The sequence below is a fragment of the Saitoella complicata genome (assembly GCF_001661265.1).
Source record: "Saitoella complicata NRRL Y-17804 unplaced genomic scaffold SAICOscaffold_6, whole genome shotgun sequence".
Taxonomy (NCBI): Eukaryota; Fungi; Ascomycota; class Saitoellomycetes; order Saitoellales; family Saitoellaceae; genus Saitoella; species Saitoella complicata.
The window spans coordinates 390,516-416,168 of NW_017566997.1; the positions used below are offsets into that span (position 1 = coordinate 390,516).

At 52.7% G+C, this 25,653-nt stretch overlaps 11 protein-coding genes and 1 non-coding gene across 12 annotated transcripts; 8 read left to right on the plus strand and 4 right to left on the minus strand.

The window, feature by feature from the left end:
- The first annotated feature begins 34 nt into the window (after nucleotides 1-34).
- On the plus strand, nucleotides 35-1,181 carry SAICODRAFT_29580 (anaphase-promoting complex, subunit 10). Its single transcript, XM_019167455.1, has 4 exons — nucleotides 35-143; nucleotides 197-369; nucleotides 418-581; nucleotides 641-1,181. The coding sequence occupies exons 1-4, from the start codon at nucleotides 59-61 to the stop codon at nucleotides 831-833; spliced, it is 615 nt and encodes a 204-aa protein (XP_019025606.1). The 5' UTR covers nucleotides 35-58; the 3' UTR covers nucleotides 834-1,181.
- A 129-nt stretch (nucleotides 1,182-1,310) lies between these two features.
- On the plus strand, nucleotides 1,311-4,175 carry SAICODRAFT_64749 (importin subunit beta-1; the record flags this gene model as incomplete). Its single annotated transcript, XM_019170094.1, has 3 exons — nucleotides 1,311-1,504; nucleotides 1,565-1,623; nucleotides 1,680-4,175. Exons 1-3 carry the CDS (start codon nucleotides 1,465-1,467, stop codon nucleotides 4,173-4,175), a joined length of 2,595 nt encoding a protein of 864 aa, XP_019025607.1. The 5' UTR covers nucleotides 1,311-1,464.
- Nucleotides 4,176-4,556: 381 nt separating this feature from the next.
- On the plus strand, nucleotides 4,557-9,041 carry SAICODRAFT_54409 (putative ABC metal ion transporter; the record flags this gene model as incomplete). The annotated part of the gene is made up of 1 exon (XM_019169285.1): nucleotides 4,557-9,041. One exon carries the CDS (start codon nucleotides 4,557-4,559, stop codon nucleotides 9,039-9,041), a length of 4,485 nt encoding a protein of 1,494 aa, XP_019025608.1.
- A 369-nt stretch (nucleotides 9,042-9,410) lies between these two features.
- Nucleotides 9,411-11,890, plus strand: SAICODRAFT_211582 (uncharacterized protein). Its single transcript, XM_019166384.1, has 2 exons — nucleotides 9,411-9,499; nucleotides 9,571-11,890. Exons 1-2 carry the CDS (start codon nucleotides 9,497-9,499, stop codon nucleotides 11,698-11,700), a joined length of 2,133 nt encoding a protein of 710 aa, XP_019025609.1. The 5' UTR covers nucleotides 9,411-9,496; the 3' UTR covers nucleotides 11,701-11,890.
- Nucleotides 11,891-12,543: 653 nt separating this feature from the next.
- SAICODRAFT_211526 (uncharacterized protein) lies at nucleotides 12,544-13,631 on the plus strand. The gene has a single exon (XM_019166383.1). It carries the CDS (start codon nucleotides 12,690-12,692, stop codon nucleotides 13,452-13,454), a length of 765 nt encoding a protein of 254 aa, XP_019025610.1. The 5' UTR covers nucleotides 12,544-12,689; the 3' UTR covers nucleotides 13,455-13,631.
- A 181-nt stretch (nucleotides 13,632-13,812) lies between these two features.
- SAICODRAFT_54680 (vitamin B6 biosynthesis protein) lies at nucleotides 13,813-14,791 on the plus strand (the record flags this gene model as incomplete). The annotated part of the gene is made up of 2 exons (XM_019169308.1): nucleotides 13,813-13,931; nucleotides 13,987-14,791. 2 exons carry the CDS (start codon nucleotides 13,813-13,815, stop codon nucleotides 14,789-14,791), a joined length of 924 nt encoding a protein of 307 aa, XP_019025611.1.
- A 345-nt stretch (nucleotides 14,792-15,136) lies between these two features.
- On the minus strand, nucleotides 15,137-16,321 carry SAICODRAFT_54629 (uncharacterized protein; the record flags this gene model as incomplete). Its single annotated transcript, XM_019169302.1, has 1 exon — nucleotides 15,137-16,321. One exon carries the CDS (start codon nucleotides 16,319-16,321, stop codon nucleotides 15,137-15,139), a length of 1,185 nt encoding a protein of 394 aa, XP_019025612.1.
- Nucleotides 16,322-17,119: 798 nt separating this feature from the next.
- On the minus strand, nucleotides 17,120-18,728 carry SAICODRAFT_77999 (acyl-CoA dehydrogenase NM domain-like protein). The gene is made up of 3 exons (XM_019171094.1): nucleotides 18,565-18,728; nucleotides 18,266-18,514; nucleotides 17,120-18,210 (listed from the first exon to the last, which is right to left on the minus strand). Exons 1-3 carry the CDS (start codon nucleotides 18,646-18,648, stop codon nucleotides 17,209-17,211), a joined length of 1,335 nt encoding a protein of 444 aa, XP_019025613.1. The 5' UTR covers nucleotides 18,649-18,728; the 3' UTR covers nucleotides 17,120-17,208.
- Nucleotides 18,729-19,178: 450 nt separating this feature from the next.
- Nucleotides 19,179-20,216, plus strand: SAICODRAFT_39424 (glycolipid anchored surface protein GAS1; the record flags this gene model as incomplete). The annotated part of the gene is made up of 1 exon (XM_019168612.1): nucleotides 19,179-20,216. A coding segment is annotated over one exon (1,038 nt), but the record flags the coding sequence as incomplete, so codon positions are not given.
- A 586-nt stretch (nucleotides 20,217-20,802) lies between these two features.
- Nucleotides 20,803-20,896, minus strand: SAICODRAFT_t46. The gene has a single exon. It is a non-coding gene; the product is annotated as a tRNA-Leu (tRNA).
- Nucleotides 20,897-21,333: 437 nt separating this feature from the next.
- On the minus strand, nucleotides 21,334-23,010 carry SAICODRAFT_90255 (coatomer subunit delta; the record flags this gene model as incomplete). Its single annotated transcript, XM_019171688.1, has 3 exons — nucleotides 22,958-23,010; nucleotides 22,867-22,906; nucleotides 21,334-22,814 (listed from the first exon to the last, which is right to left on the minus strand). Exons 1-3 carry the CDS (start codon nucleotides 22,958-22,960, stop codon nucleotides 21,334-21,336), a joined length of 1,524 nt encoding a protein of 507 aa, XP_019025615.1. The 5' UTR covers nucleotides 22,961-23,010.
- Nucleotides 23,011-23,123: 113 nt separating this feature from the next.
- Nucleotides 23,124-25,618, plus strand: SAICODRAFT_18036 (uncharacterized protein). Its single transcript, XM_019165889.1, has 3 exons — nucleotides 23,124-25,221; nucleotides 25,276-25,491; nucleotides 25,550-25,618. Exons 1-3 carry the CDS (start codon nucleotides 23,268-23,270, stop codon nucleotides 25,573-25,575), a joined length of 2,196 nt encoding a protein of 731 aa, XP_019025616.1. The 5' UTR covers nucleotides 23,124-23,267; the 3' UTR covers nucleotides 25,576-25,618.
- Nucleotides 25,619-25,653: the final 35 nt, after the last annotated feature.

Here is a 25,653-nt window from a genome sequence, read left to right on the forward strand (position 1 = left end):
CGAGACGACGCTATTGTCAACAATGTTCACACATTACCAACAAGGCAAACTTTACACAATGTCCTCCGATTTGGAAATGCTGAGTGCTCCTCCGACATCCGCGGGTAGTAATGGAACGTCCCGGTCAGCTATCGACGTTGCTGGTGAGAGACTGTGGACACAAGCGGCGATTCCTTCTAACCTGCCTCTCTCACAGACCTCTCCGATAAGCGCGATATCGGTAACCTTGCGCACTGGTCATTATCTTCCTTCAAGCCTGGTTTTGGCATTCCGCAACTGCGCAGCGAGAACAGTGAACAGTACTGGCAATCAGACGGTCCACAACCACATTTCATCAACATTCACTTCCCGAAACGGGTGGCGGTCAATGTACATTATTTGCACCAGAATCCTGTCTCAAATGCTAACTGATGCCAGTACTTGTCAATATACACGGACTACAAGCAAGACGAGTCCTATACGCCGAATAAGATTGGTATCAAGGCTGGTACCGGCTTTCATGACTTGCAGGAAGTCACCGTTGTTGGCATGAATGAGCCCACCGGCTGGACACATGTTCCTTTGGGCGACTTTGGCAATATGTATGTGCTCTTTTACTGCTTGAACACTGACGGACAAAAACCTGACCGCGTCAACGTAGGGGTATGCTCCGTCTACATCTGATTCAAGTCTGCATTCTCGGCAATCACCAAAATGGAAAAGACACACACGTCCGGAACGTCAAGGTCTTTTCTCCGAGGCATGACGAGTCTGAAGCACTTATTGCTGGGCCGGGGTTGGCCGTCAAAATCTTGCCTTTCATGGATCCTAGTTTTGAGTATGCAGTGCGATGAGCGCGAACGAGAGAGAATCGCGAAGAGAATCGCGAGATATGGCCTTGTACTGGCCTACTGCTCAGGCGAGGCTTATTGAGGAAGAGTTGGGCTCCGCGTAGTAGGAGAACCACAGGAGGTGCATTCTTGGCACTGCTGACATGAGGAGAGGACTGCAGTGGTCGCTTCCGGGCACAGTACCCCGGATTACTCACTCCCTGGAGTATGAAAAGCATGTATAGACGAGAAGGATAGAACTGCCAATGGTATGAGATCTAAGGTACAGGACTGGGAACTACAATGGATCTTGGGCTTCGTGGTGAGGGTTCTTTTTCCTCTGAGGAGAGCGTCAAAAGTGTACAAATAAATACAAATAAAACGTTTTTCAGAATCAATTGAGCGTTTTCCTGATGATCTTGCCAGTTGGCACGTGCACGGTTACTCTGGATACGGGGCTAAATCAAGTCACCGACGACGTCGACTCGGGCCTTAAGCTTACCTGTACTTTTCTGAGAGGTGACCGAATCACAACACAACTGCCTCCAGTACCCAATCGACTCAGCCCGTACGATCCGTCGAAGTTCTATACCTGAACGATCCTTTCGATAACGTCCTATCACTCGCGTTTCTCACTAATTGTCGATTGCCCACCATGAATGTTGGAGAGGTTTTGCAGAATACCTTGTCGCCTGGTAAGCAAAGGATGTGTTCCGTAGCTGAGCGGGCTCCGTATTAATCGTATTTCTTGTTAGATGCGAATATTCGTGTTGCTGCCACCCAGCACTTGGAGAATGCTGCTCGGGACCACTGGGTACATTTGCTTTTACGACATTTGAAGTGCAATAGAATGCTAATATGACGCTTTAGACCGCATATATGGGGATGCTTTCCCAAGAACTCGCTAATGAGCAATCACCATCGCATATCCGTAACGCCGCTGGTTTGGCATTGAAGAACGCCCTTACAGCCAGAGAAGTTCAGAGAAGAGAAGAAGCTCATCAGAAATGGTTAGCTATGGGAGCCGGCGAGAAGCAGCAGATCAAAAACCTCGCCATCCAAGCACTGCACTCCAACGACAGCAAGGCGGGACAGGTATCCGCTCAGTTCATCGCTGCTATCGCCGCCATTGAGCTCCCCCAGAACCAATGGCCTGAGCTCATGTCTACCCTCGTCCAGAACGTCTCAGAGTCGTCCGGCCCTCACTTGAAGCAGGCGTCCCTTCAGGCCATTGGTTACATTTGCGAGTCCGTCGACCGCAACATCCTACCAGGACAGTCAAACGCTATTCTTACTGCCGTTGTCCAGGGAGCAAGAAAAGAGGAGCCGAGCAGGGATGTGCAACTTGCTGCATTGCACGCTTTGTACGACTCCTTGGAGTTTGTTAGCGAGAACTTTGAGAGAGAAGGCGAGAGAAACTACATCATGCAGGTTGTATGCGAGGCTACTCAAAACACCGACGTTCAGATTCAGGAGGCTGCGTTTGCCTGTCTTGTCCGTATTATGCAGCTTTACTACGACAAGATGAGGTTCTACATGGAGAAGGCTTTGTTCGGACTTACTGTGCTCGGTATGAAGTCTAACGAGGAGAAGGTTGCATTGCAGGCTATCGAGTTCTGGAGCACTGTGTGTGAGGAGGAGATTGAGGTTAACTTGGAGAACCAGGAGGCTATGGAGTTGGGTGAGAGACCAGACCGTGAGTGCTACAACTTTGCCAAGGTTGCTCTGCCAGAGGTTTTGCCTGTGTTGCTCCAGCTTTTGTGCACCCAGAGCGAGGACGACGACGATGAGGACTGGAACCGCGCTATGGCTTCCGCAACCTGTTTGCAGCACCTTGCTCAGACCGTGGAGGGTGTCATCGTTGGGCCCGTGCTCGGTTTCATCGAGAGCAACATCCGTGCTGAGAACTGGAAGCAGAGGGAGGCCGCCGTCATGGCTTTCGGCTCTATCCTTGAGGGCCCTGAGATCAAGATGCTTGAGAACCTCGTTCAGCAGGCTTTGCCTGTCCTCATCTCTATGATGGCTGACCCCGTCGTTCAAGTTAAGGACACCACCGCATGGACTTTGGGTCGTGTTTCCGACATGGTCATTTCGGCTATCTCCCCTGAGGTTCACCTTCCTGGTATGATGGCTTCTTTGATCAGTGGTTTGGGAGACAACCCTCGGATTGTCGCCAACTGCTGTTGGGCTATTATGAACCTTTCTGAGCAGCTTGGCGGTGATGCTTACGAGTCTCAGACCTCCGTCATGAGCGCATACTATGAGAACCTTATCGCAGCTCTGCTGCACGTCACTGAGCGACCTGGTAACGAGAACAACTCCAGAACCTCCGCATACGAGGCTTTAGGTACTTTGGTTCAGCACTCTGCCATGGATGTGCTACCAATGGTTGCAAATGTTGCTGGTATCGTTCTTCAGCGTCTTGAAACAACTGTCGCTATGCAGAACCAGATCTTGGGTATGGATGACCGAACGGCGCATGAGGAGTTGCAGAGCAACCTTTGCGGTGTCTTGACTAGCGTGGTCCGCCGTCTCAGCGGTGAAGTCAGACCTCAGGCTGACAGGATCATGACCGTGTTGCTCCAATTGACTTCCAACGCCGGAAACCAGTCCATCATCCACGAGGATGTCTTCTTGGCTATCGGTGCTCTCACCCAGGCCCTCGAAGATGCCTTCGCCGTTTACCTCGACACTTTCATCCCCTTCCTCAGCAAGGCTCTCGCTAACCACGAGGAGTACCAGCTTTGCTCTATCGCCGTTGGGTTGATTGGTGATATCTCTCGTGCATTGAGCGACAAGGTCGCTCCTTACTGTGACCAGTTCATGAATGCGCTCCTTGTCAACCTTCAGTCTCCTGTTCTCCACCGCAACGTCAAGCCCGCGATTCTTTCCTGCTTCGGAGACATCGCTCTTGCTATCGGTGCTGACTTCCAGAAGTACCTCGAGGTTGTCATGCAGGTTCTTCAGCAGGCTTCCGGCATGCAGGCAAGCCCCGATGATGGCTTCGACATGATCGACTACGTCAACCAGCTCCGTGAGGGTATCGTTGAGGCCTACGTCGGCATTGTCCAGGCCTTCAAGGGTACTGGTAAGGCCGACATCTTGTTGCCTTACGTGCAGCACGTCTTTGGCTTCTTGTCTGTCGTCCACGGCGACCAGGAGAAGACTGAGGGCTTGACGAGGTCCATGATCGGTTTGATCGGTGATTTGGCTGAGACCTTTCCCAACGGCCAGCTCAAGACGCTCCTCCTCCAGGACTGGATTACTGACTGTCTCAAGCAGGGCAGATCCAAGGCCGGCTACCAGCAGTCAACAAAGGAGACTGCTCGGTGGGCTAGAGAGATGGTCAACCAGGCACGAAAGTGAAGAGGTTGATTGTGTCTCGGATGCCTGTACTTGTATAGATCTGCCTGTTGTTTGTCTTTTGGAGCGTTCTCTGGATTTGTTTATTAGCATTTTACCCCTACAAACTCATAATACACTTTCTACACAATTAAATGGAACTTTGTTAATGTTCTTACGGGCGGCAATCTCGGCTCTCAATCGATGGAACGCGGTAATTGCTGGCTCATGCACAGACATGCTTGAATTGCCTACTGCAGCTGTACTGGGCATTTTGTTCCGCCGTCATTCTCGCCAGGCTCAAGTCCTCCTGCTTGTATCCTCGGCCATCAACTGCACACCTACCGAAGCATATAGACGGGATCTACCATGGATTTCTCTGCTACCGGTGCTTTGCAGACGGTGATGAAGCACGGGAAGCATCATGACGCCGTGAGACGCGTTGCTTTCTGTCGCAATTCCGAGGGTTGGGGCCCAATTTCCTCCGTACGGTTGGATTTTACACCATGTTTCTACGAGGGCATTCTTATCTCGGCTGTCAACTTGTTTATTCTTACTTTTGGCGCATACAGGCTGTGGCAGCTTCTTCGACGATCCGCGGTTCCGGTGAAGGCGGATTGGCATTACTCTGCGAAAGTAATCTTGGCGCATGCGATTGTTGCGGTTCAGGTCGTTCTTTCTGTTTTGTATGCGCTCAGGATCGAGGCTTTCTGGGATGATGTTAGGTTTTGGAGCGCGATGCTCGGTGCATTGGCCACCACCGCGGCGCTGGCGATTCACGTGTTGGAGCATGCTAGAGCCCGTGTTGCGAGTGCTGTTTTGCTTTTCTTCTGGCTGGGACGAATTGTGGTTGATGCTCTCAAGTTGAGGCATCTTGTCATTATGGACGTTCAGCGGTCGTGGATGCCTTACTTCATCACTTATGTCATCGGGTTTGGATTGGAGGTCTTTCTTTTCTGCCTAGAGTCGTTCATCCCGAAGGCTAACCTGGATTACCATCTTGTTGATGAAGATGAGGACCCGAGCCCGCTCGTGTATGCGAATATCTTCTCCAAGATCACTTTCTCATGGATGACCCCCATGATGAAAAAGGGATACAACACTTTCCTGACGGAGAACGATCTCTGGACTACGCGTAAGGAGGATTCAGCAGAGTATCTGGCGGGTCGTCTCGAGTACTACTGGGACAAGGAGCTGCTCAAGGAGAAGGTGAATTTGTGGCGTGTCCTCTTCAAGGCTTACGGCGGCCCGTACGCTGTTGCTGCTTTCTTCAAGCTAGCACAGGATGTCCTTGCATTCACTCAGCCGCAGCTCCTCCGATTGTTGATCAGTTTCGTCAACACCTACACCTCTGACCATCCCGATTCGTACGTCAAGGGCTTCGCCATTGCAGGTTCGATGTTTGCTGTTTCGCTCTTTCAGACGATGTTCCTTCACCAGTATTTCCAGCGTGCATTTGAGACCGGTATGCGTACACGTGTCGGTCTGATCTCCGCTATCTACAAGAAGGCGCTTGTCCTCAGCAACGATGGACGTGCGACGAAGTCCACGGGTGACATTGTGAACCTGATGAGTGTAGACACTCAGCGTCTTGGTGATCTCTGCCAGAACGGTCAGATCGTCTGGTCCGCGCCGTTCCAGATTACATTGTGTCTCATTTCCCTTTACAACCTTGTCGGCTTCTCAATGTTCGCTGGTTTGGCTGTCATGATCATCATGATCCCGCTCAACGCATGGCTCGCACGATTGATGAAGCGTATGCAGAAGGAGCAAATGCACAACAAGGATAGCAGGACGCGCCTGATGACTGAGATCTTGAACAACATCAAGAGTATCAAGCTTTATGCGTGGGAACCGGCATTCATGCAGAAGTTGCGCGAGGTCCGAAACGACCGTGAGTTGAAGAATTTGAGGAAGATTGGTGTCATCAACGCTTGCTCGAACTTTACCTGGGCTTGTGCTCCTTTCTTAGTGTCTTGCTCGACGTTCGCTGTTTTCGTGCTGACACAGAGCAAGCCTCTTACTACCGATATCGTCTTCCCCGCTTTGGCTTTGTTCAATTTGCTGACATTCCCGCTTGCCATCTTGCCACAGGTCATCACGAGTATCGTTGAGGCTGGTGTGGCTGTCGACCGTCTCGAGGACTTCCTCCTTGCAGAGGAAGTGCAGCCTGATGCTGTCCGTCGTGAGCCTACGAACACGAAGATGGGCGGGGAGACTATCCGTGTCGAGGATGCCACGTTCCAGTGGAACGCCGAAATGGATGAGCCTACCCTCAAGGACGTTGACTTCGTTGCGAGAAAGGGTGAGTTGTCCTGCATTGTTGGTCGCGTCGGTGCCGGAAAGACCTCTTTCATCGAGTCTTTGTTGGGCAACTTGCACAAGGTTCAGGGTGAGGTTATCGTTCGTGGACGCGTCGCATATGTTGCGCAGCAGCCCTGGATCATGAACGGTTCTGTTAAGGCGAACATTCTTTTCGGGCACAAGTACGACCCTGAGTTTTATCAGAAGGCTATTGAAGCTTGTGCATTGGTCAAGGACTTCGAGAGTTTGCCTGATGGTGACCGGACTGAGGTTGGTGAGAAGGGTATCTCGCTTTCCGGTGGTCAGAAGGCGCGGTTGTCGCTTGCTCGTGCTGTGTACACCCGTGCTGATGTCTATCTGCTTGACGATCCCCTGTCTGCTGTCGACGCTCATGTTGGTCGTCACTTGATTGACAATGTTCTCGGTCCCAAGGGTCTTCTCGCTACTAAGACTAGGGTGTTGGCCACGAATGCTATCCCGGTGTTGTCTCAGGCCGATACTATCACTATGATCCGTGAAGGTAAGATTGTGGAGAGCGGTACCTACGAGGATGTGATGGCTGCGAAGTCCTCGCTTGCTGCTCTCATCACTGAGTTTGGTAAGAAGGCGCATGAAGTCCTGGACGATGAGGACTCTGGTTCTGAGACCGTCGCTGCTGCTGACTCAGATTGTTCGGACCCAGCTGGAGTATCCTTGAAGGATCGCAACAGGCGTGATACCGGTGCTACGTTGAGACGAGCATCTACTGCATCTTTCTCGAAGCCTCGTGGTCGAGTTGTTGATGAGGAGGCAAATAAGATCACTGCTCAAGCTCGCGAGTTCTCGGAGCAGGGTAAAGTGAAGTGGGACGTGTACAAGGAATACGCCAAGTCTTGCTCAAGCTACGGTGTATTCTTTTACTTTTTGTTCTTGCTCGCGTCCCAGGCTGGATCTGTTGCTGGTAACGTGTGGTTGAAGAACTGGGCTGAAGTCAACTCGGGTCAGGGAAGCAACAAGGGCTTCGGCATGTACCTTGCTGTTTACTTCGGTCTCGGCGTCGGTTCTTCTGGACTCACTGTTGTCTCTACCCTTATTCTCTGGATTCTTTGCGGTATCCGTTCCGCGACTAAGCTTCACGACGATATGGCGTACCAGGTCATCATGAGGAGCCCAATGCAGTTCTTCGAGACTACTCCCATTGGACGTATCTTGAACAGGTTCAGTAACGACGTTTACAAGATTGATGAGGTGCTCATGAGGACTTTCGGTATGTTCTTCAGGACTACGGTTCAGGTTCTGTTCGTCATTGGCGTTATCACGCGCGCTACTCCGCCATTCTTGGCCATCATTGTCCCTCTCTCCGGAGTTTATCTCTATGTCCAGAGGTTCTACCTGAGGACGTCGAGAGAGCTGAAGCGTCTTGACAGTACCACTCGTTCGCCTATCTACGCTCACTTCCAGGAGTCTTTGGGTGGTATCTCAACCATTCGTGCTTACAACCAGCAGACCCGATTTGAGTTTGAGAACACCTTCAGGATCGACATGAACCAGCGCGCTTACTTCCCGTCCATCTCAGCTAACCGATGGTTGGCGGTGCGCTTAGAGTTCATCGGTTCTATTATCATCTTGTCTGCTGCAACGTTGAGTGTGGTCACGTTGATTACGTCTGGTATCTCGGCAGGTCTTGTTGGATTGGCTATGAGTTACGCTTTGCAGACTACGCAGTCGCTCAACTGGATTGTTAGGCAGACTGTGGAGGTTGAGACCAACATTGTCTCTGTTGAGCGAGTTCTTGAGTACTCTAGATTGCCGTCTGAGGCTCCTAGGGTGATTGAGGAGAACCGCCCGAGCCCATCATGGCCATCCAAGGGTGACTTGGCCTTCCACAAGTACTCTGCCCGTTACCGCGATGGACTTCCTCTTGTCTTGAAGGACATTAACGTTGCTATCAAGGCACGCGAAAAAATCGGTATTGTTGGGCGTACTGGAGCCGGAAAGTCTAGTTTGACGCTGGCTTTGTTCCGATTGATTGAAGCCGCAGATGGTCACATCTCGTTGGATGGAGTGAACACAAGTAATGTTGGGTTGTATGACTTGAGATCGAGGTTGGCGATCATTCCTCAGGACTCTCAAGCGTTTGAGGGGACGATCAGAGATAACCTCGATCCGGCGGGTGTCCATGACGATGCTGCGCTGTGGGAGGTCCTCGAGCACAGTCATTTGAAGGATGCCGTGGCGCAGATGCCTGGAAAGCTTGGAGCGACTGTCAATGAAGGAGGAAGCAACTTGTCTAGTGGACAGAGACAACTTATGTGTCTTGCCCGAGCATTGCTTACGCCAAGCAAGGTGCTGGTGCTGGATGAGGCGACGGCAGCGGTGGATGTCGAGACCGATCAGCTTCTCCAACAAACTATCCGTCGCGAGTTCAAGGACCGGACTATCCTCACGATTGCTCACCGCATCAACACCATCATGGATTCTGACAAGATTCTCGTTCTGTCTGCTGGAAGGGTAGCAGAGTTCGACACGCCTGCGAACCTGTTGGAGATGAAGGATTCGTTGTTTTACGCGCTGGTGGAGGAGGCTGGATTGGGAGGCAAGAAATAGAAGGGTCACGCCGGAAGAACGAAAGTATACTGCGAGGGATCATGGACTTTGAATACATCAGCGTTTGTTTCCCATACACTCACGGTGCTGCACATGGATCTACCCCTGGCGTCTAGTAATTACAGTATATAAGCTTAGCGCCGGCACAGTGCGCCCGTTGTTGTTTACGGCGAGATGCGACTCGGAGCACAAACACTACACCATACCCAGCCAACCAGCATACCTGACCCGGCCAGTTACGACGACGAAGCCAGAGCATACAGCCGTATTGGAGCCCTTGTGAAGCCGTTGTCTACGCATATCTGTACTCCCCGCAGCCTATCTCTATACCCGCGCGTTCGGACACGTCTCGGCAAAGCGCACAGACCTCTCCGCATACAGCCTCGATAAGACACAACAGCTTTGGAACGATTGGGGTTACGGGAGTCGCGTCATAATCATTACAGAACTTTAATATGGTGAGTCCCGATATAAGATGACTGCGGCGCGCACCCTTGAACCTGGAACAACGTTGACGATGTTTGAACAGCCGCGTATACCAGTACGAGTCGAGCCGTACTCGAGCCCGGCACGGCAACACCGCCACTTCAAGAACAAACGTGACCAAATACTTCGCGCACTCGGAAAAGCCTCATATATCAATGGCTCTCAGTTCGCTATCCTATGGGTGAATTCCCGTGGTGACTCGGAGATGTATGCGTCTCAAGTCTTTCAACAAAAGCTCTCGGCATGGTTCAACGACCAGGTTCTCGCCGAGGCGAAAGAACTTGTTGCGCATAACAGTTCTGCAGAGACGGAGGCGAAGGCGGAAAGGATGAACTACGAGGATATGTTTGGACCTGCTGAGAAGGAAGAAGACATGAGTGGCGACGAAGAGTTTGGTGAAGACGACAGCTTGAATATGGAAGCAGGACCGCCGAAGATGAACTTTGCCACGGCTGCCCCAAAGTTGGGAATCAGGCAACCGGTGGCGTATCTCGCGAATAACCAGCTACGCGCCCAGGGTCTCCGCCGGACTTTCTCGATGCCTGGCGCAATGCCTGAAGTCCATCATCCCGCGTCCGCGGCAGCTGCCGCTGCTGCTGCGTCTCTTCACCTTTCCCAGTCTCAACCGCACCGACCTGCACCACTTAACCTCAGCCAGAGTTCAAATGCCTCTCTTGACGCCGGTCTGCCGTTGTCGGGAAGCATCGAATACAAGCCTCTCACTATCGGCAACACCGATGAAGTCACGCAGTTCATGGAGACGCGTTTCCGTCAACTACAACAAATGGTGTGCAAGATTGTTTCGAAGGCATGGATCAAGATCATCGAACCGAGAAAACAGACGCGATATCCCTACAACAAAGGAGAAGACTCCAGACCAGACTGGTGGCCGCATGATGTTAGACACAAAGAACCGGACCATCTGATGAAGCCGGAGAGGATAAAGTTATTGATGACAATGTTGCGATGCGGGAAGGTTCCGGTGAACAGATTGGAATTGGCGACCGCTGAGGTTGGCGCTTTCATTCCGCAAGATAAGACCGGGCTGCTGAAGGAGATTTACCGCGTGGCTCGTGAGGAGGAGCGGCTCCGTAATGGAGAAATTGACGCCCAGTCGAAGGTGTACGTTGCTTCCACAGCCGCTGGATCGCCTGTCGCTGGAGAAGATGTACCCAGTCCGATCTACGTGGAGCCTCCGGTGCGCACGTCACAGAGTGATTCTTTCCCGATGCACGTTCATCAGAAGGTGGATCGGGCAAGGAGTGCTGCTCCGGCGTTCCCCATGGAAGACGCGCAAAATCCCTTCCAAGTACCAGGGCAAATAGAAATCAAGAGGAGGAAGGTGTCGAATCCGAAAATGAATGCATATGCCATGCCTTCAATTCAAGAGGAGCGTCACTACCCCCACAGCATGAATATGGGCATGGGCGGCATGGGGTCACAGGTACAGAGTCTTGATGTTGGACAGGGGATGGTGCCACCAGGGTATTACCAGATGCAGGAAACTCAGACTGGTCAAGCGGCGATTTATGGAAGGCGAAGGGTACCTGAACAGGGCCATCAGCAACAACAACAACACCAGCAGCAGCAGCAGCAAATGCAGAGCCAAGATATGGGCATGATGTACCCGCAACAGATGATGGTTCAACAGGGTATCAATATGCAGCAGGGTCAGGTCAGTGGACAGGGAATGACTATTGATCAGGCTGCCCAGTATTATGCTGCGACGGGGGTGTGGCCATCTGAGTTTCCACCACCGAGTCCACCGCCTACGGGGATGTTTGGAGTGGGTGCTGGTGTCGGCTATGAGGGAGGTATTCCCAGAGCTAGTCCTACCACGATGGGCCAGTATTCCGCTGCTGCATTCAACCCTGTCAGCTTGAACGCGCCGATCGTTCCTAGTCCACTCAGTCAACGACAGTTTCAGCGTGATTACCAACAACCAGCGCCGACGCCACAAAAGTCGCAGTTGAACCAAAGTCATCTGAAGTCCAGTCCTACGTTACCTACGCCGCTCAGGGGTGGTGTAATCAGTTTCTCGGAGTTTTTGAACAGTCCCATGACAGGGCGGAGTAATGGGAGAGGTGGAGAGGGTGACGTGGGAGGTGATTGTGACAACACCGAGCTGGAGATTCCGGAGGATGCGAGGGAAGAAGGAGAAGACGATCATTGAGTGGAGTGCGATGCATGATACACATGAGAGACGAAAATACACGACAATATACAGCTGGCTGTGGGGGATGCTACGATAATCGCTAATATTGCTATACCCGGCACATTGTGGATCCGGAGGCGGAAGATGGAGTAGGATTTTGGATGCGTTTCTTATTTGAGATCTGGCGGGCATCTTTGCTAAAGACTTGGAGTTCTCTTCGTTTATTTGCTGAAGTTGATTGATTTTCGTTACAATTCCAATTGCAACCGTGTTTGAGAACGGGACGCGCCTCCGCATCGCGGTCGCGGCAAGCAGGCAGCAGCTGATGTCATGCCCGAGAATTCCGAAGGACCAGATCAACCAAGGAAGCTTACATAACAACAAAGACCCTGAACAAGTCAGAAGAACCGGAAGGGACTTATCATCCATATCAACGATGTCCGGGTCACCATCGTCTTCATATTCGTCGTTTCGCCGTCGCAGCAAGAATTACCCGTCGGCGGCTCCGCAAGATCGCGACACCCCCGAATCTCGCCGTTATCGGAATATCCAAGGGTCGGTAGACAGTATCGGGGAGACTGATGACCTTCTCGGTACCGCTGAGAAGGCTGCCAAAGCCGCACATTTGGAGGCTGTAGATGAACCTCCTGCACCGACTGAAGATTCATGGCATCATGTACCCTTGGCGTTTGCCTTGATTCCGCCGGTGTTTGGATTTGTCTTTGGTGGCAGGGCGGGAGGAGGAGATGTCTGGACGGATTTTATGTTAATGGCGATTGTTGCTATGTATCTGAGGTATCTCGTGAAATGTGTGCAAGCCTAGTGACTTTAATCTAGATGTGCAAAAGCTAACTAGGTTTACAGTTCCTTGGGAATGGTACAAAGCTGCTGGTGCACGCAAGGTGATCGAGTTACAACGGTCAGATGCGTTGAATGATGATGGCGTGAGGACGACCACGTCGAGTCCGTCGGAATCCGGGATTGATGAGGAGGAGAGGTTATCACCTATGACGAGACGGGATGAAGCTATCGATCAGCTAGAGATGATGGAGAACATTGCGTTGCTGTCCTGCTTTGCTGGACCTCTTGTCGGAGGGCTACTTTTGCACTGGATTCGGACTGCGTTGTCGAGGAGTTCGGAAGGTATGGTCAGTAACTTCAACATCACGCTCTTCGTGCTGGCCGCGGAGATGAGGCCCATGAGTCAGGCCATGAAGTTACTGGAGAGGAAGACGCTACATCTGCAGACGTTGGTACATCAGCCTCCCGCTGGGCGTGTTACCAGACTCATCGGCCAGGTGGAGGATTTGCAGAAATCCTTGAGAGAAGTCAGCGCTACGGTCTCGGCATTCGAGTCGGAGAAACTGGTAGCGGATGCAAGGGAGGGTGTCAGACCTGATTTGGAGGCTGTTCAACGCGCGGTGAGGAGATACGAGAAGAAGGAGGCGATGCACCGCGCTCACGCGGAGGAGCGGATTGCGGCGATCGAGAGGAAGATGGATGATGTGATGGAGGTGATTCTCAAGAGCGAGAAAACAATGACCCGGCAGTGGTCTACCATAGGTGTGTTGTTCGGTTACATCAGGCAGCTCGCGCTTTTGCCGCTCATGTTAACACTGTCACTATTGAGTCTGCCCTACAGGGCGGTTCACGGCGGCGTACGTATGATTACAGGAGCTGGAAGGAAGGGGCATGGAAGGAGGTTGCTGCGTGCGAGTGAACACGAGTACGAGATCGGGGATACTGGGACGCGGGTGAGCAGAAGGAGTTAATTCTGAGTTTGCCGACTGGATCGATGGCGACATCAGCGTAGGACTGCAGCTGCCGAGGAGGGTTAAGCGACCCGCAGAAAAAGGGCGACTCGAAGGACAAGCTAGGCAGCTGGGGATCAGGATAGTCTGCGATCATAATTTATTCCCATTTTAAGGAATTTCCAAGCGTTAAGGTTCGGAAGATCCGGGCGGCTAAACCCCACTCGCGATCCTGCCAAATATGACTAAGTCCTCGGGATCCGCCCTCACAGGGCAAAGTCGGTACCTCGCCACACTCGCGATATATTTCTGCTCGATCGACCCCCACACCAACGACCCTTGAGTCCTTCCATTCCCTTCAGATCCAGTATATCCAAAAATGTCGGCTGAGCAGCAAGTCAACGGTTCCGGTGCCCAGACCCCTGTCGCCGGCTCTTTCGCCGTCAAGTCTGGTTTGGCGCAGATGTTGAAGGGTGGTGTCATCATGGACGTTATCAAGTGAGTTGGAGCGCTCTGGAATGTTGATCCGTACCGTTTACTAACATTCTTACAGCGCCGAGCAGGCCCGTATCGCTGAGGAGGCCGGTGCTTGTGCCGTCATGGCCCTCGAGCGTGTCCCTGCTGACATCCGCAGGGACGGTGGTGTTGCCCGTATGTCCGACCCCCAGATGATCAAGGAGATCATCGAGGCCGTCACCATCCCCGTCATGGCTAAGGTCCGCATCGGTCACTTCGTTGAGGCTCAGATTCTTGAGGCCGTCGGCGTCGACTTCATCGACGAGTCCGAGGTCTTGACCATGGCCGACGACGTCCACCACATCAACAAGCTTAACTACAAGATTCCTTTCGTCTGTGGTTCCCGTAACTTGGGTGAGGCTCTCCGTCGCATCTCCGAGGGTGCTGCTATGATCAGAACCAAGGGTGAGGCCGGTACCGGTGACGTTGTCGAGGCTGTCCGTCACATGCGCCAGATCACCGCCGACATCCGCAAGGCTGCCGCCGCCTCTGACGATGAGCTCTTCGTCCTCGCCAAGGACTTGCAGGTCCCATACCACCTTCTCAAGGAGACTGCTCGCCTCAAGAGACTGCCTGTTGTCAACTTCGCTGCTGGTGGTGTCGCTACCCCCGCTGATGCTGCCATGATGATGCAGCTCGGCTGTGACGGTGTCTTCGTTGGATCCGGTATCTTCAAGTCCGGTAACCCTGCTAAGCGTGCCAAGGCTATCGTCCAGGCTGTCACCCACTTCAACGACGCCAAGATTCTCGCTGAGGTTTCCCAGAACTTGGGTGAGCCTATGGTCGGTATCAACTGCGACCACTTGGTTGAGGAGCAGAAGATGGCTGGCAAGGGTAACTAAGTTTGCTCTTTGGAGTATTTGAAATGTACAATATGATGGGGCAAGATGGAACGTGTCGGACTCGGACAATCGAGGCGAATGTGAAAGAAAGTAAATAGCACGGTTCATTACAGGTCTGGAGTTTTGGGATTTCGTTGCCAGGTACCCTTTGTGCATCGTAATAAGACAAAGATTTTACGCATCCATTGTTCAGGAGGGTTTGTATCAAGATATAGTTATGAGGTAGTCCAGTCCTTGTTGGACGAACGAGCAAATGGTATTTGTATTAAGCAACCCTGGTATCTTTTCAACGCGTCGAGCTGAAACAAGCAAATCCTCACACATTACATTATCATTACATCCACTTTAAGCGGATTTTCCATGCCTCATAGCAGAGGTCCTCTCAGCAGCCAAACGGATAGCCCAAGACAACTCGTAGGACTTGGCAGCATCCGTAAAGCTACTCAAAATAGCATCCTTGGATCCCTTACCCTCAATGGCATCAATGAATGCACCAATTTCACCGAAGTAGGGATCGTCGTCGGTGAAGTGATGCTGCTCCTCGCGGTCGTCCTTGGGCGAACGGACGTAGAGCATAGGCACGTCGTAGGGGTCAACGAGACGCAACTGCCATCCGTCGGCGTAGACCTCGAGGGTAGTGTCGTACTTGTAGCCCTGAAGAACGAGGCCGTGGGTAAAGGAACCGATGGCGCCGTTCTCGTACTTCCACGTAGCGGCAGTCATGCGTGGGATACGCTCGTGCTCTGGGATGGTGCTCTCGTCGAAGGGAATAGCCGAGAGCTTTCCTGCTGGGTCGTTCCACTCGACAGCGGTGGCCTGCACAGTGTCGAGGAGGACATCTCCACCGAAGAATCGGGACAAGTCACAGAAGTGGGTACCCTGCTCAACGACAGGACCTCCAGACATGGACTTGGTCCACCAGAATGGTTTGGAGATCTTGGCGTAGGAGGAGACGTAGCGGGCGACGGTACCGGTGACAGTCAAGTTATTCTCTTTGATGATTTCCTTCATCTTGCGAACGCAGCGGAGGTAGCGCATCATGTATCCAACCGAGTTGATGACGTTTTCCTTGTCGAGGTACTCTCCGACGGCGAAGGCCTCCGGCACGGGCGACATGGAAACGGGCTTCTCGACGAAAAGGGCGACTCCGGGGATCTCCTTGGCGAGCTGAATTTCGACGTCGATGCCTTCTCTGTCGGAACCGTGGAATTGGGGTGGCGAGCCGATGATGACGGCATGAGGATGGTCCTCGGGTTTCAACTCGGCGAGGTACTCGTTAAGGGAAGCGTACTGCTTGGTAGCCGCGTATGCCTGCTCGACGAAAGATTGACGCTTCAAAGCGAGAACTTTATCGGACGTAGGCTTGTGAGGGTCAATCAAGGCGGTAACCTTGAGACGAGGACCGAGCTTGTGCTCGAGACGGAAAGAGTGATTCCAAGGACCCTCGGCGGATCCAAAGTTGATTCCGCCGGCACCAATGATGGCGACCTTGAAGTCTGGTCCGGGAGCGGGGGGAGGTGCGTGATCCATGATTGCGTGTCTTGGTTGTTTCTTGACGGGTTGTGTGGGTTCGAGGGGGCTCTTGTCCTTTGGCGGCTGAGCGGGCGGGAACTCCTCGGTTATATTCTTCAGCGTCCTCGAGGCTGAGAAGAACAGCAATGGCCGAGAGGCGAATAACCTCTTTGCTTGGTCGAATGGATTGGCGTCACTGCCGTTCCAACGTGCTGTTAGTCCCGTCTCTAGTGTACGAACTGACTTAACGCCGTGTGCGCTTAACACAAGCACCTACCGATGCCCGCGACGAAGGATGCCGCCTGCTGCGAATGCTCTTGGGCGAAGGAAGGTGGTCATTGTTGGTCGGACTGCTACGGAGGTATCAACTGGGGGAGGGAGGGCTTATATTGCACGGGATGATCTCTGGCATCGTTTCACGCAACGTTCGTGTCTCTTCCGCGCATCGCCGCCCGCGGCAGCGGTTGCGCCTGGCCTGTCAAACTGCCCCAAAGAGTGATATTTATAGCAGTCGATGGGGAGGAGATCCTTTTGGTGACTCGGATAGATAGACATCTGAACGCTTTAGCCGTGCGGGATAAAGTCTGGGGTCTCCGCATCGATGAACCAATGAACGCTCATCGGTGAGCTGTCAAACCTGTAGCGTCTTGCATTACAGTTGTCGTCAGAGGGATATCGCCCAGTGACTTCTTCGCGAGGCCGAGCGTGTATCGGAACTGCGCATAGGGTGTCGAGGTGTTCACCGGCTCGCAGCATAGCGAAGACCTGGGTTTCGCTTGGGGAACCTTGGAATGTAGCCACCGGCGTAGCATATGGGTGGGAAAGCAGCAAGTAGCAGTGGTATATCGAATAAATGGGTATAACAAAAAGCATCACCTAATCATACAAATCATGCTCGCACATCTTCACAACTTCGCCTTCTGCCCCAAAAGCATCGCACTCCTCCTCTCCTGCTCCTCAATCTTCTGCACAACCGCCTTCGCCCTCCTCATCTCCAACTTCGCAACCTGCGCCCTATGAACCTCATCCGGACCATCCGCATACCTCAATGTCCTAACATGGGTCCACAAGTTGGGCAAGACGGTATCTTGACAAATTCCCTCTGCACCATACGCCTGCTGCGCACGATCGATGACGCGGAGAGCCATGGATGGACAGATGATTTTGGCCATCCCGATTTCTCTGAGGGCGGATTTGGCATCGTGGAGGTCAATCATGTGGGCGGCGTTAAGAACCATGAAACGTGCTGAATCGATTTCCATACGGGACTCTGCGACGTCGGCCTGCACCGTTCCGTGCTCGCCGATCATCTTCCCGAAGGTCTTCCGTGTGGGATCGGTGAGGCGACGGAGCATCAACTCCAAAGCGCGTTCAGCGACGCCGATGGTGCGCATACAGTGGTGGATACGACCGGGTCCGAGACGACCCTGGATGATCTCGAAACCACGGCCTTCGCCGAGAACGAGGTTGGAGACGGGGACGCGGACATTGGTGAATGTCATCTCCATGTGGCCGTGCGGCGCGTCGTCGTAGCCCATGATGTGCATCGGCCGGACAATATTCACACCAGGTGTCCCGGCAGGGACGAGCACGATACTCTGTTGCTTGTGCGGGTTGGGGTTTCCGGCGTCGGTCTTGCCCATCACGATGTAGATTTTACATCTTGGATCTCCAGCACCCGAGATCCACCATTTGTTGCCGTTGATGACGTACTCATCACCTTCACGACGGATCGAGGTCTGGATGTTCGTCGCGTCAGAGGAGGAGATGAAGCGTTCGGTCATGGCGAATGCAGAGCGGATTTCGCCGTTCATGAGGGGTACGAGCCATTGTTTCTTCTGGGCGTCGTTCCCGTACTTGGCGAAGACCTCCATGTTACCAGTGTCAGGAGCAGCACAGTTCATGGCCTTTGTGCATCATGTTAGCAGTCTTTCGACCTCAGATCGAATCACAAGCACATACCTCTGGAGCAACGTGACCAGCCCTCCCCATGATCTCGGCCATCAAGGCGTACTCGACGTTCGTCAATCCAGGTCCCTCCTTGTAGCCCTTGTGAAGCCACAGGTTCCACAGACCAGCCTTCTTAGCTTTCTCCTTCAACTCCTCGATGATCTGAGGGTAGGATGCCCAGCGCTTTGCGGGGTCGGTGCTGATTTGGTGGTGGAAGAGTGCCTCAGCGGGGATACACTCCGTGTCAACGAAGTCCCATACCTATTCTCATCGTAAGCTACTAAGTTATGAGTAGGATTAAAGAGAAATACCTTCTGGAGGAGATCCTTCGCACGCTGAGAGATCAACGGCTCAATGGCGGCGGGAATGACGGGCCCGGTGTATGTAGTAGCCATGGTTGATCAGTCGAGTTTCGTTTTCGTCCTTGAATTCGAGATCTTGGTTGGGTTATATACCCTTGACACACCGAATCTGGAGGTCTTGTAGATTCGGAGGCGGGGTTCAAACAGCGAAGCATACCCGGCCCCCGCACTTCGGTAATCGACCACCCGAGCACGTGAGCGATCCTTCCAAAAGGCTGACAAGATCATTGAACTTTTTCTCCTGATAACATTTCAGAATTCAAGCTGTCCGTTGCTTCCAATGGCAACCCATCGCTACAACATGCCAGGTTACAACTACGCGCACGCTTGGGCAGTCCTCGGCTTGACTTAGGCGAGCTAGGGACTTCCAAACTGCCCCATAGAAATATCTCCCTCGGACCCTGTAATCCACCGTAACAAATAAAAAGGGCTGGTCTCCTGCCTCTCCCTTCTCTCACTCACCTTCCCTCCGCCTTCACTTTCGGTTCTTACTCTGCCAAGACCGAATAATGCATTCGTTATCAACTCTCGTTACCGTTGCTCTCCTCGGTTGCTCCTGCCTCGTCTCCGCCATCCCGACAATCTCAACAAAGGGTAAGAAATTCTACGACTCGAACGGCGACCAATTCTACCTCAAGGGTATCGCATACCAACGTACCCCCGAAGACCCCCTCCTCGACGCCAACCAATGCGAACTCGACTTCGAACTCATGGCCTCAATCGGCACGAACGTAATCCGCGTCTACCACGTTGATCCCACGCAATCCCATACAGACTGTATGTCCATCCTCGAAAAAAACAATATCTACCTCCTGCTCGACCTCGATACCTTCACCACCCAAATCAACCAATCTGATCCTACGTGGACTGGAGCGCAGTATGCAGGCTGGCAGAGCGTGATGGACGAGTTTGCGCAGTATGACAATTTGTTGGGGTATTTCAGTGGGAATGAGGTTATTACTACCGCGGATGGGTCGCCGTCTGCGCCGTATATCAAGGCTTCGATTCGTGATGCGAAGGCGTACCTCAAGGAGAAGAGTTACCGTGAGGTCCCTGTCGGATACGCCGCGGCCGACATCGCCCAACTCCGTCCCATGTTGCAGGATTACCTCGCATGCGACGACGTCGCCTCCTCCAACTCCTCCCTCGATTTCTTCGGGCTGAATATCTACGAGTGGTGTCAAGCCTCAGACACATTCACAACCTCCGGCTACTCCGCCCGTACCTCCGAATTCGCGGACTACCCCATCCCAGCATTCTTCAGCGAGTTCGGGTGTAATGTCGTACAACCGCGTACGTTCGCCGATATCCCCGTGCTGTATGGGGATGCGATGACGGATGTTTGGAGTGGGGGGCTGGTGTATGAGTGGATTCAGGAGACGAATGATTATGGTTTGATTTCGTATCCCACGCCTGCGACGCCGTACGGGACATACGGTTCCCCGACCCCGCTGAGCGATTTCTATGCTCTTTCGTCTCAGTGGGCGTCTATCTCGCCTTCCTCGACGCCGATTTTGTCATACAGCCCCACTATCACCTCTATCGCTTGTCCGGCCTCGACGTCCGGGGCATGGGATGTCGACCCTTCTGCCTCCCTCCCCGATACGCCCGCAAGCAGCGACATACAAGCCGCCAAGGACCGTCTCAGTTTGACCTGGGCCGTTGCAGACGGTCGCACGACAGCCGTTATCCCGCCTCTTTCCACCTCCACTTCCACCTCCTCCGCCTCCGGATCCGGTGCCGCGAAGGCAAGTGGGAGTGGTGCCGCGGCCAGTGAAACGTCTGCTTCCACGACGGCTGATGCGAAGACGGCGGCGAGTGGGGCGGTTGGTGGGCAGAGGAGTTGGAGTGCGGTTGTTATTGCGGGGAGTGTTGTGATGGGGTTGTTAAGTGTTGTGCCTATGGTGTAGTTGGTTTACAGAATCCGGGTTTCTTAGGGTTTGATTATAATAGGTTAAGGGGCATGGCATTAATCAGGCTTAATACACATGGTCCATAGCTATAGGGACTTCACACGGCTGTTGAGGTCATCGCCTACCCTTGAACTGTGGGGTTAATGGCAAGAAACATCAGCCGATGTGTGTTACGTGACCCAGAGAGGTAAACGTCTGCCGCCAGGACTAACGAACTCGAAACCACACGGGCTGATCGTGGGAACTTCGGAAGAAGAACAAAACGACAAAATGGTGAGAAGAGAGGGGTTCGAACCCTCGCCTCCGAAGAGACCAGCATGTCGGAATAAACCTGAAGCTGGCGCCTTAGACCACTCGGCCATCTTCCCAGTTGCTGTTCAGTTGTTGTGATTGTCCCTTGAATCAAGATATATGTTTTTGAGGAGAATTCCCACGCCGACTTTCATTCCCTGTATTTGTTTATGACAATTCGTTGCGCTGCTTCCAGATACGCTGAAGCGAGTCTTCAACCTGTCAATCAGCAGCAGGCACTCCCCGTCTGATCTGCGTGTTTTTGTCCATGTTTATTGGCTGACATAGGGGGGTACAATACCCTAGCAGTGAGTGTGTTATCGCAGTGTAGACTGCTTACTATGGGTATTTTATGGTGAACGCCCTGTATAAACTCGAACACTCTAATTCCTCAAGGTTTTCATTTCGTTTACAAGGCAAACATACCTATCATGAACGTCCTTTCATTGATTGAATAATCGGTATATCAAAACGCTGCAACACACGACCAGATTTCCTTCCTCTATTCCTACGCTTACACAACATTGTAGTTTTCCGCCATAACTCTCACCGTCTTCGAGAATGGAACAGGAACACCTGCCTGCTCAAGCAACTCCGCATCACCAATATCGACACCACTAACGGTCTCACTCAATTCAAACTCAACCTGAACGGGGAAGATATCTGCGTCATCATCCGCGCACTGGAACTCCATAGATCCCGATGAAGCGGAAGCGTCAATGGTTGGGATAATCCAGGAGAGCTCAGAGCCGTTGAAGTCATATGAACCAGTACAATCCGCCACGGTCGCATCGCCGGAAGGAATGGGGATGCGAATGACGACGTTGGAGAGAGTGGCATCTGAAGAGGTCAGCTCATACTCCATCGTGACATCGCCACCAGATGGCCAGCAGTTGACCTTTAGAGGGAGAAGAGACTCGTCGGTAGACTGGACGCGCCATCTCAGCACCTTCAGTGGTCTGTTTACAGGGAAGGGCTTTGCCTTAGGGATAATGACGTGCGAGGCATTGAAGGCAGCCTTGTCGATGTTGGGATGTTGCTGGAACTGAATACCTTCACGGTCACCGCCGACAATCTGCAGTTGCAAACCAGTCATTTCCGCGGCAGAAATCTGAAGCTGGAGATCACCTTTGATTTCGATGGAGTCTACACCACCATCATGATTGATCTTAGCGGAGATAGTTTCCGTGACTTCGGTGTGGATAGGCTCTTGGTCAGTAGGCCGGGCTGGGGCCTCGTCGAGGTAACTTGGCTGTGCGGTAGGCTCTGGCGTTGCCATTAATGGCGCAGCTTGCTCGACTGCGATCTCCTGGCGCGCAGCCTCGAAGACATTCGATTGTTTTGACTTCTTGCCAAGCTGCATACCCTTACCCTTGGGTGCCGAGACAGCGGGCTTGCTGTATGATGGTTGTGGCTTGGGAGCCTCGTAGGTAGGTTCGGGTGTGTACGTCTGCGACGGCACAGAAGAGTATCCACTAGAACCGTAGGCGGATGCCCTGTTTTGTCTCTGTGCCTTTGCAGCCTCGCGTCTCTGCATCTCCAACTGCTTCGCCCGACGCTTGCGCTCCTCCGTGGCCTCCATCTCCTTGTTCTTAGCGATGATGTCCTGAATCTTCTCTTCGTGCGACTCCATCTCGAGGAAGTTCTTGACCTGAGACAAGTTGACGTTTTCTCTGTATCCCAGGCTCACTATCTCGTCGAAGGCACTGAGGAGCTCGAACGCGTTCCGGGCAATCTCACGCTCGTCGGAGGTCTTGCACATGGACGTGACGACCTGAGTGAAGAGGTGCAAGGTGTCAATATCTTGTAGAATGTTCGACTGCTTGTTGGTGATAAGAACCATGTAGAGCTCGTCCAATGGCTGGTAAACGTAGCGAACGTTGTCGGTCTCAACGGTGGTGTGCTGCCCGCTCGCGTCGATGAGCTTGGGGAAAGCAGCCAAAAGACCTTCGATACGGGTTCTGGTCATGTCGCGAAACTGACGAGAGAGAACAGCTACATCACGAATGGTCAGCAAGATATTTGGATGAAAGAGCAATATACGCACGCTTTCCGCCTCGGGTACAGATCGAAGCAGCGAGGACAACCTGCAATACAGCATTAGTAGAAGATCACAACCATGGCTCCAGGTAACATACCATCTTCACAAACTCAGGAAGGAGACGGGATTAAATGCAATTGATATTGACGCTCTGGGTTGTTTGACGGTACACGTAGCGGCCGCCGAGCCCGAGGCCTGGGCGCAGCGGGCACCAGCCACAACCCGAGAACCAAGGACCCCGCCGTGTTGGAGACCAGTCGACTGCGACCATACATACCGATCAGTTGCTCGAACCATCGAGCCGGCATTTACTCTCGCAAGCTCGCAGTGACAGTACCTCACCTGATACTAACGTGACTGACAAATAGAACCGAGCGACCTCAGCGATCGACTTCAGCGCGGGACGTATGTCATCAACAGACTTGCCCGACTACACGCCGTTAAATAAGGATTTGGAGAGCGATTTGAATATGGAAGAAGACTACGACTTTAACCAAGCAAGCGATGCGGAAATGACTGTCCTTGATAGACCTACGGGTGATGCGGACGACGACATGATGGCAGACTACGAGGACGAAGTCATGCAAGAAGACCCCGTGAATGCGGGCGAAGATGTTGAGTTGGGTGATGCAGAGGGCTCAGACAGCATGGAGGACGATGTGGAGGTGATCAGTGAGGATGTACCACAACCTGAGGACATCTACCCCGATGCTATCGATGACTTTGAGCAGCCGGAAGAAACATACGATCGTCTTGACGCGGAGAACCATGAGGATGTTGAGCATGATCATCGAGGCGTTGTTGCGACAGTGGGCGACATGGGCCTTGATGACGCGCATTTCTCCGGCGGACCGACCGAGACGGCTGGCTACGCCTCTACCGTCGAAGGCGAAAGCGAATCTGTACCTGCCGTCGCTGCCGCAAACGAGCCTCACGCAGAAGCTCTGTCTGCTGAAGCAGTCGCCAACGAGCACCAGGACGCGCCAGAGCCCGATCACATGTTGGAGGCGAATGTGGGTGATGCCACGACTTCAGCCGAAGAACGCGCTGATCCGGAGACTCATGGCATTCCGCCGGTCCTTGAACATACAACGGAGCCTAAGGAGATAGGTCAAGCCGAGGCTACCGAACAGGTATTCGACGATCAGGTCGAAGTTCAAGATCCGTATGAGTATGAGAACCCAGATGAAGAGGCGGCTGCGGATTCTAGGATAGCCAGTGTGGCGGACGAGGATCACGAAAACGAACGTAATCCTGCCGAAGAGCCGGAAATTGAGACACAGACTCCAGAACAGATCAGTACCGAGGAGAAAGAAACTTACAAGGACGAGACTGCCTCGGGCCTCGTTGATGGGACTCCAGTAGGGACGCCCGAGAGTGCCGATGCCCTAGAGACCAACGTCGAGGAAGAGCAAGAACAGCAGGAAGATCACGAGGATGCGAACATTGGTGGCGCTTCTGCCACAGTTGGCTCTCCCGAGTCGGTTGTTGCGGATCAGAACGAACATGAAGAGGAGGCTCAGGATCACGATGATGATACCGAGGACGCCTCCTTATTCCCCGTCGTCCTTACTGATATGAACCAAAAATCATACGCCCTTTTTGCACCCATCAACAACGAGAAATACCAAGGACTCGAGGTTCTTCTTCACGACGATAGCCTTGCTTTTGAGCCGCTTGAACTTCTGATCGCCGCATTTCGAATGGAAGTTTCTGATCGTCTCCCCCAGGATATTGAGTTGACTCTCGAGTTTCCGTCACTCGCATTGAGCATTTCCGAAGACAACGTCTATTCACGTGAAGTGACGCTACTCGACGTGGTGAACATCTACACCGGCATTAAGGCAAATGAGCAAATTGAGGACATTCCGCCTTTGGAAGTACAGTTGGGATACAAAAGCAGGTTTATCGCTAGGTTCAATGAGTTGGCAAACATGGCTGCATCTAGGAGCAGGGTTGACGAGGGAGAAGAAGAGTATGAGGGTCTTGAGACCATTCATGAGCATCCGGAAGAGGAAGATGAGGTGGTGGAGGACCAGGATGACAGCGAGGGACCAGCTAATGATGTGCAGAATACGGAGGCAAGTGGGGTTGCAGAAGAAGTCCCAGCACAGCCTCTCGCGGAGGCTCCCGCTGCTGAGCTCGACGGATTGGCCGATGAAGCAATTGAGTCTCGCGAATCTGTTAACACGAATGATGGCACACAACAAGAAGTGGAGCTCCCCAACGACGAGGTGCAGGATTATGAGGAGGAAGAACTACTTGGCCGTGATCACGAGGAGAATCTCCAAATGGCTGGCGATGAAGTTGCCGAAGGTGATTCAGGTCTCGGTGAGGCTGCTCTTGCCGCATATGACCAAGGTATGGCGCGACGACCCGGTACTGCTACGAACAACTATTCTAACATCTTGATAGGTCTCGAAGGCAATGATCTCATCAGCTACGAAGAGGGATATCCTGAGGAAGACGATTATGAAAACGTTCAGAATGATGATCCAGAGCACGTCGACGAGTTTGGCTTTGATTCACTTGACCCGGAGAATGCGCCTGTTGGTGAAGCCGCGGAAAACTCATTTGCATCTGACACCAAGAGGTCTTTCGACGACGTCGAAGATGAGGATGGCCCTTCATGTATGTGCCCCATATTTCATCGTTGCGAATACGACGGAAGCTAATCACGTCTATATAGCCTTCAAAAAGGTCAAATCATCCTAATCGGCCATTTCGACATTCAACAATACTAGCAACACACGACAACGATACACGCGACACTTGACACGAAGTGTCTTGCCT

Coding starts and splice junctions, on each gene's coding strand:
- SAICODRAFT_29580 (XM_019167455.1), top strand. CDS start 59: ATGTCCTCCGATTTGGAAATGCTGAGTGCTCCTCCGACATCCGCGGGT. Junction 144..196: donor GTCAGCTATCGACGTTGCTG/GTGAGAGACTGT, acceptor CCTCTCTCACAG/ACCTCTCCGATAAGCGCGAT. Junction 370..417: donor CGAAACGGGTGGCGGTCAAT/GTACATTATTTG, acceptor AACTGATGCCAG/TACTTGTCAATATACACGGA.
- SAICODRAFT_211526 (XM_019166383.1), top strand. CDS start 12,690: ATGACGAGACGGGATGAAGCTATCGATCAGCTAGAGATGATGGAGAAC.
- SAICODRAFT_77999 (XM_019171094.1), bottom strand. CDS start 18,648: ATGGCTACTACATACACCGGGCCCGTCATTCCCGCCGCCATTGAGCCG. Junction 18,515..18,564: donor CGAAGGATCTCCTCCAGAAG/GTATTTCTCTTT, acceptor CGATGAGAATAG/GTATGGGACTTCGTTGACAC. Junction 18,211..18,265: donor CTGGTCACGTTGCTCCAGAG/GTATGTGCTTGT, acceptor TGATGCACAAAG/GCCATGAACTGTGCTGCTCC.
- SAICODRAFT_18036 (XM_019165889.1), top strand. CDS start 23,268: ATGTCATCAACAGACTTGCCCGACTACACGCCGTTAAATAAGGATTTG. Junction 25,222..25,275: donor TCTTGCCGCATATGACCAAG/GTATGGCGCGAC, acceptor ACATCTTGATAG/GTCTCGAAGGCAATGATCTC. Junction 25,492..25,549: donor AGATGAGGATGGCCCTTCAT/GTATGTGCCCCA, acceptor ACGTCTATATAG/CCTTCAAAAAGGTCAAATCA.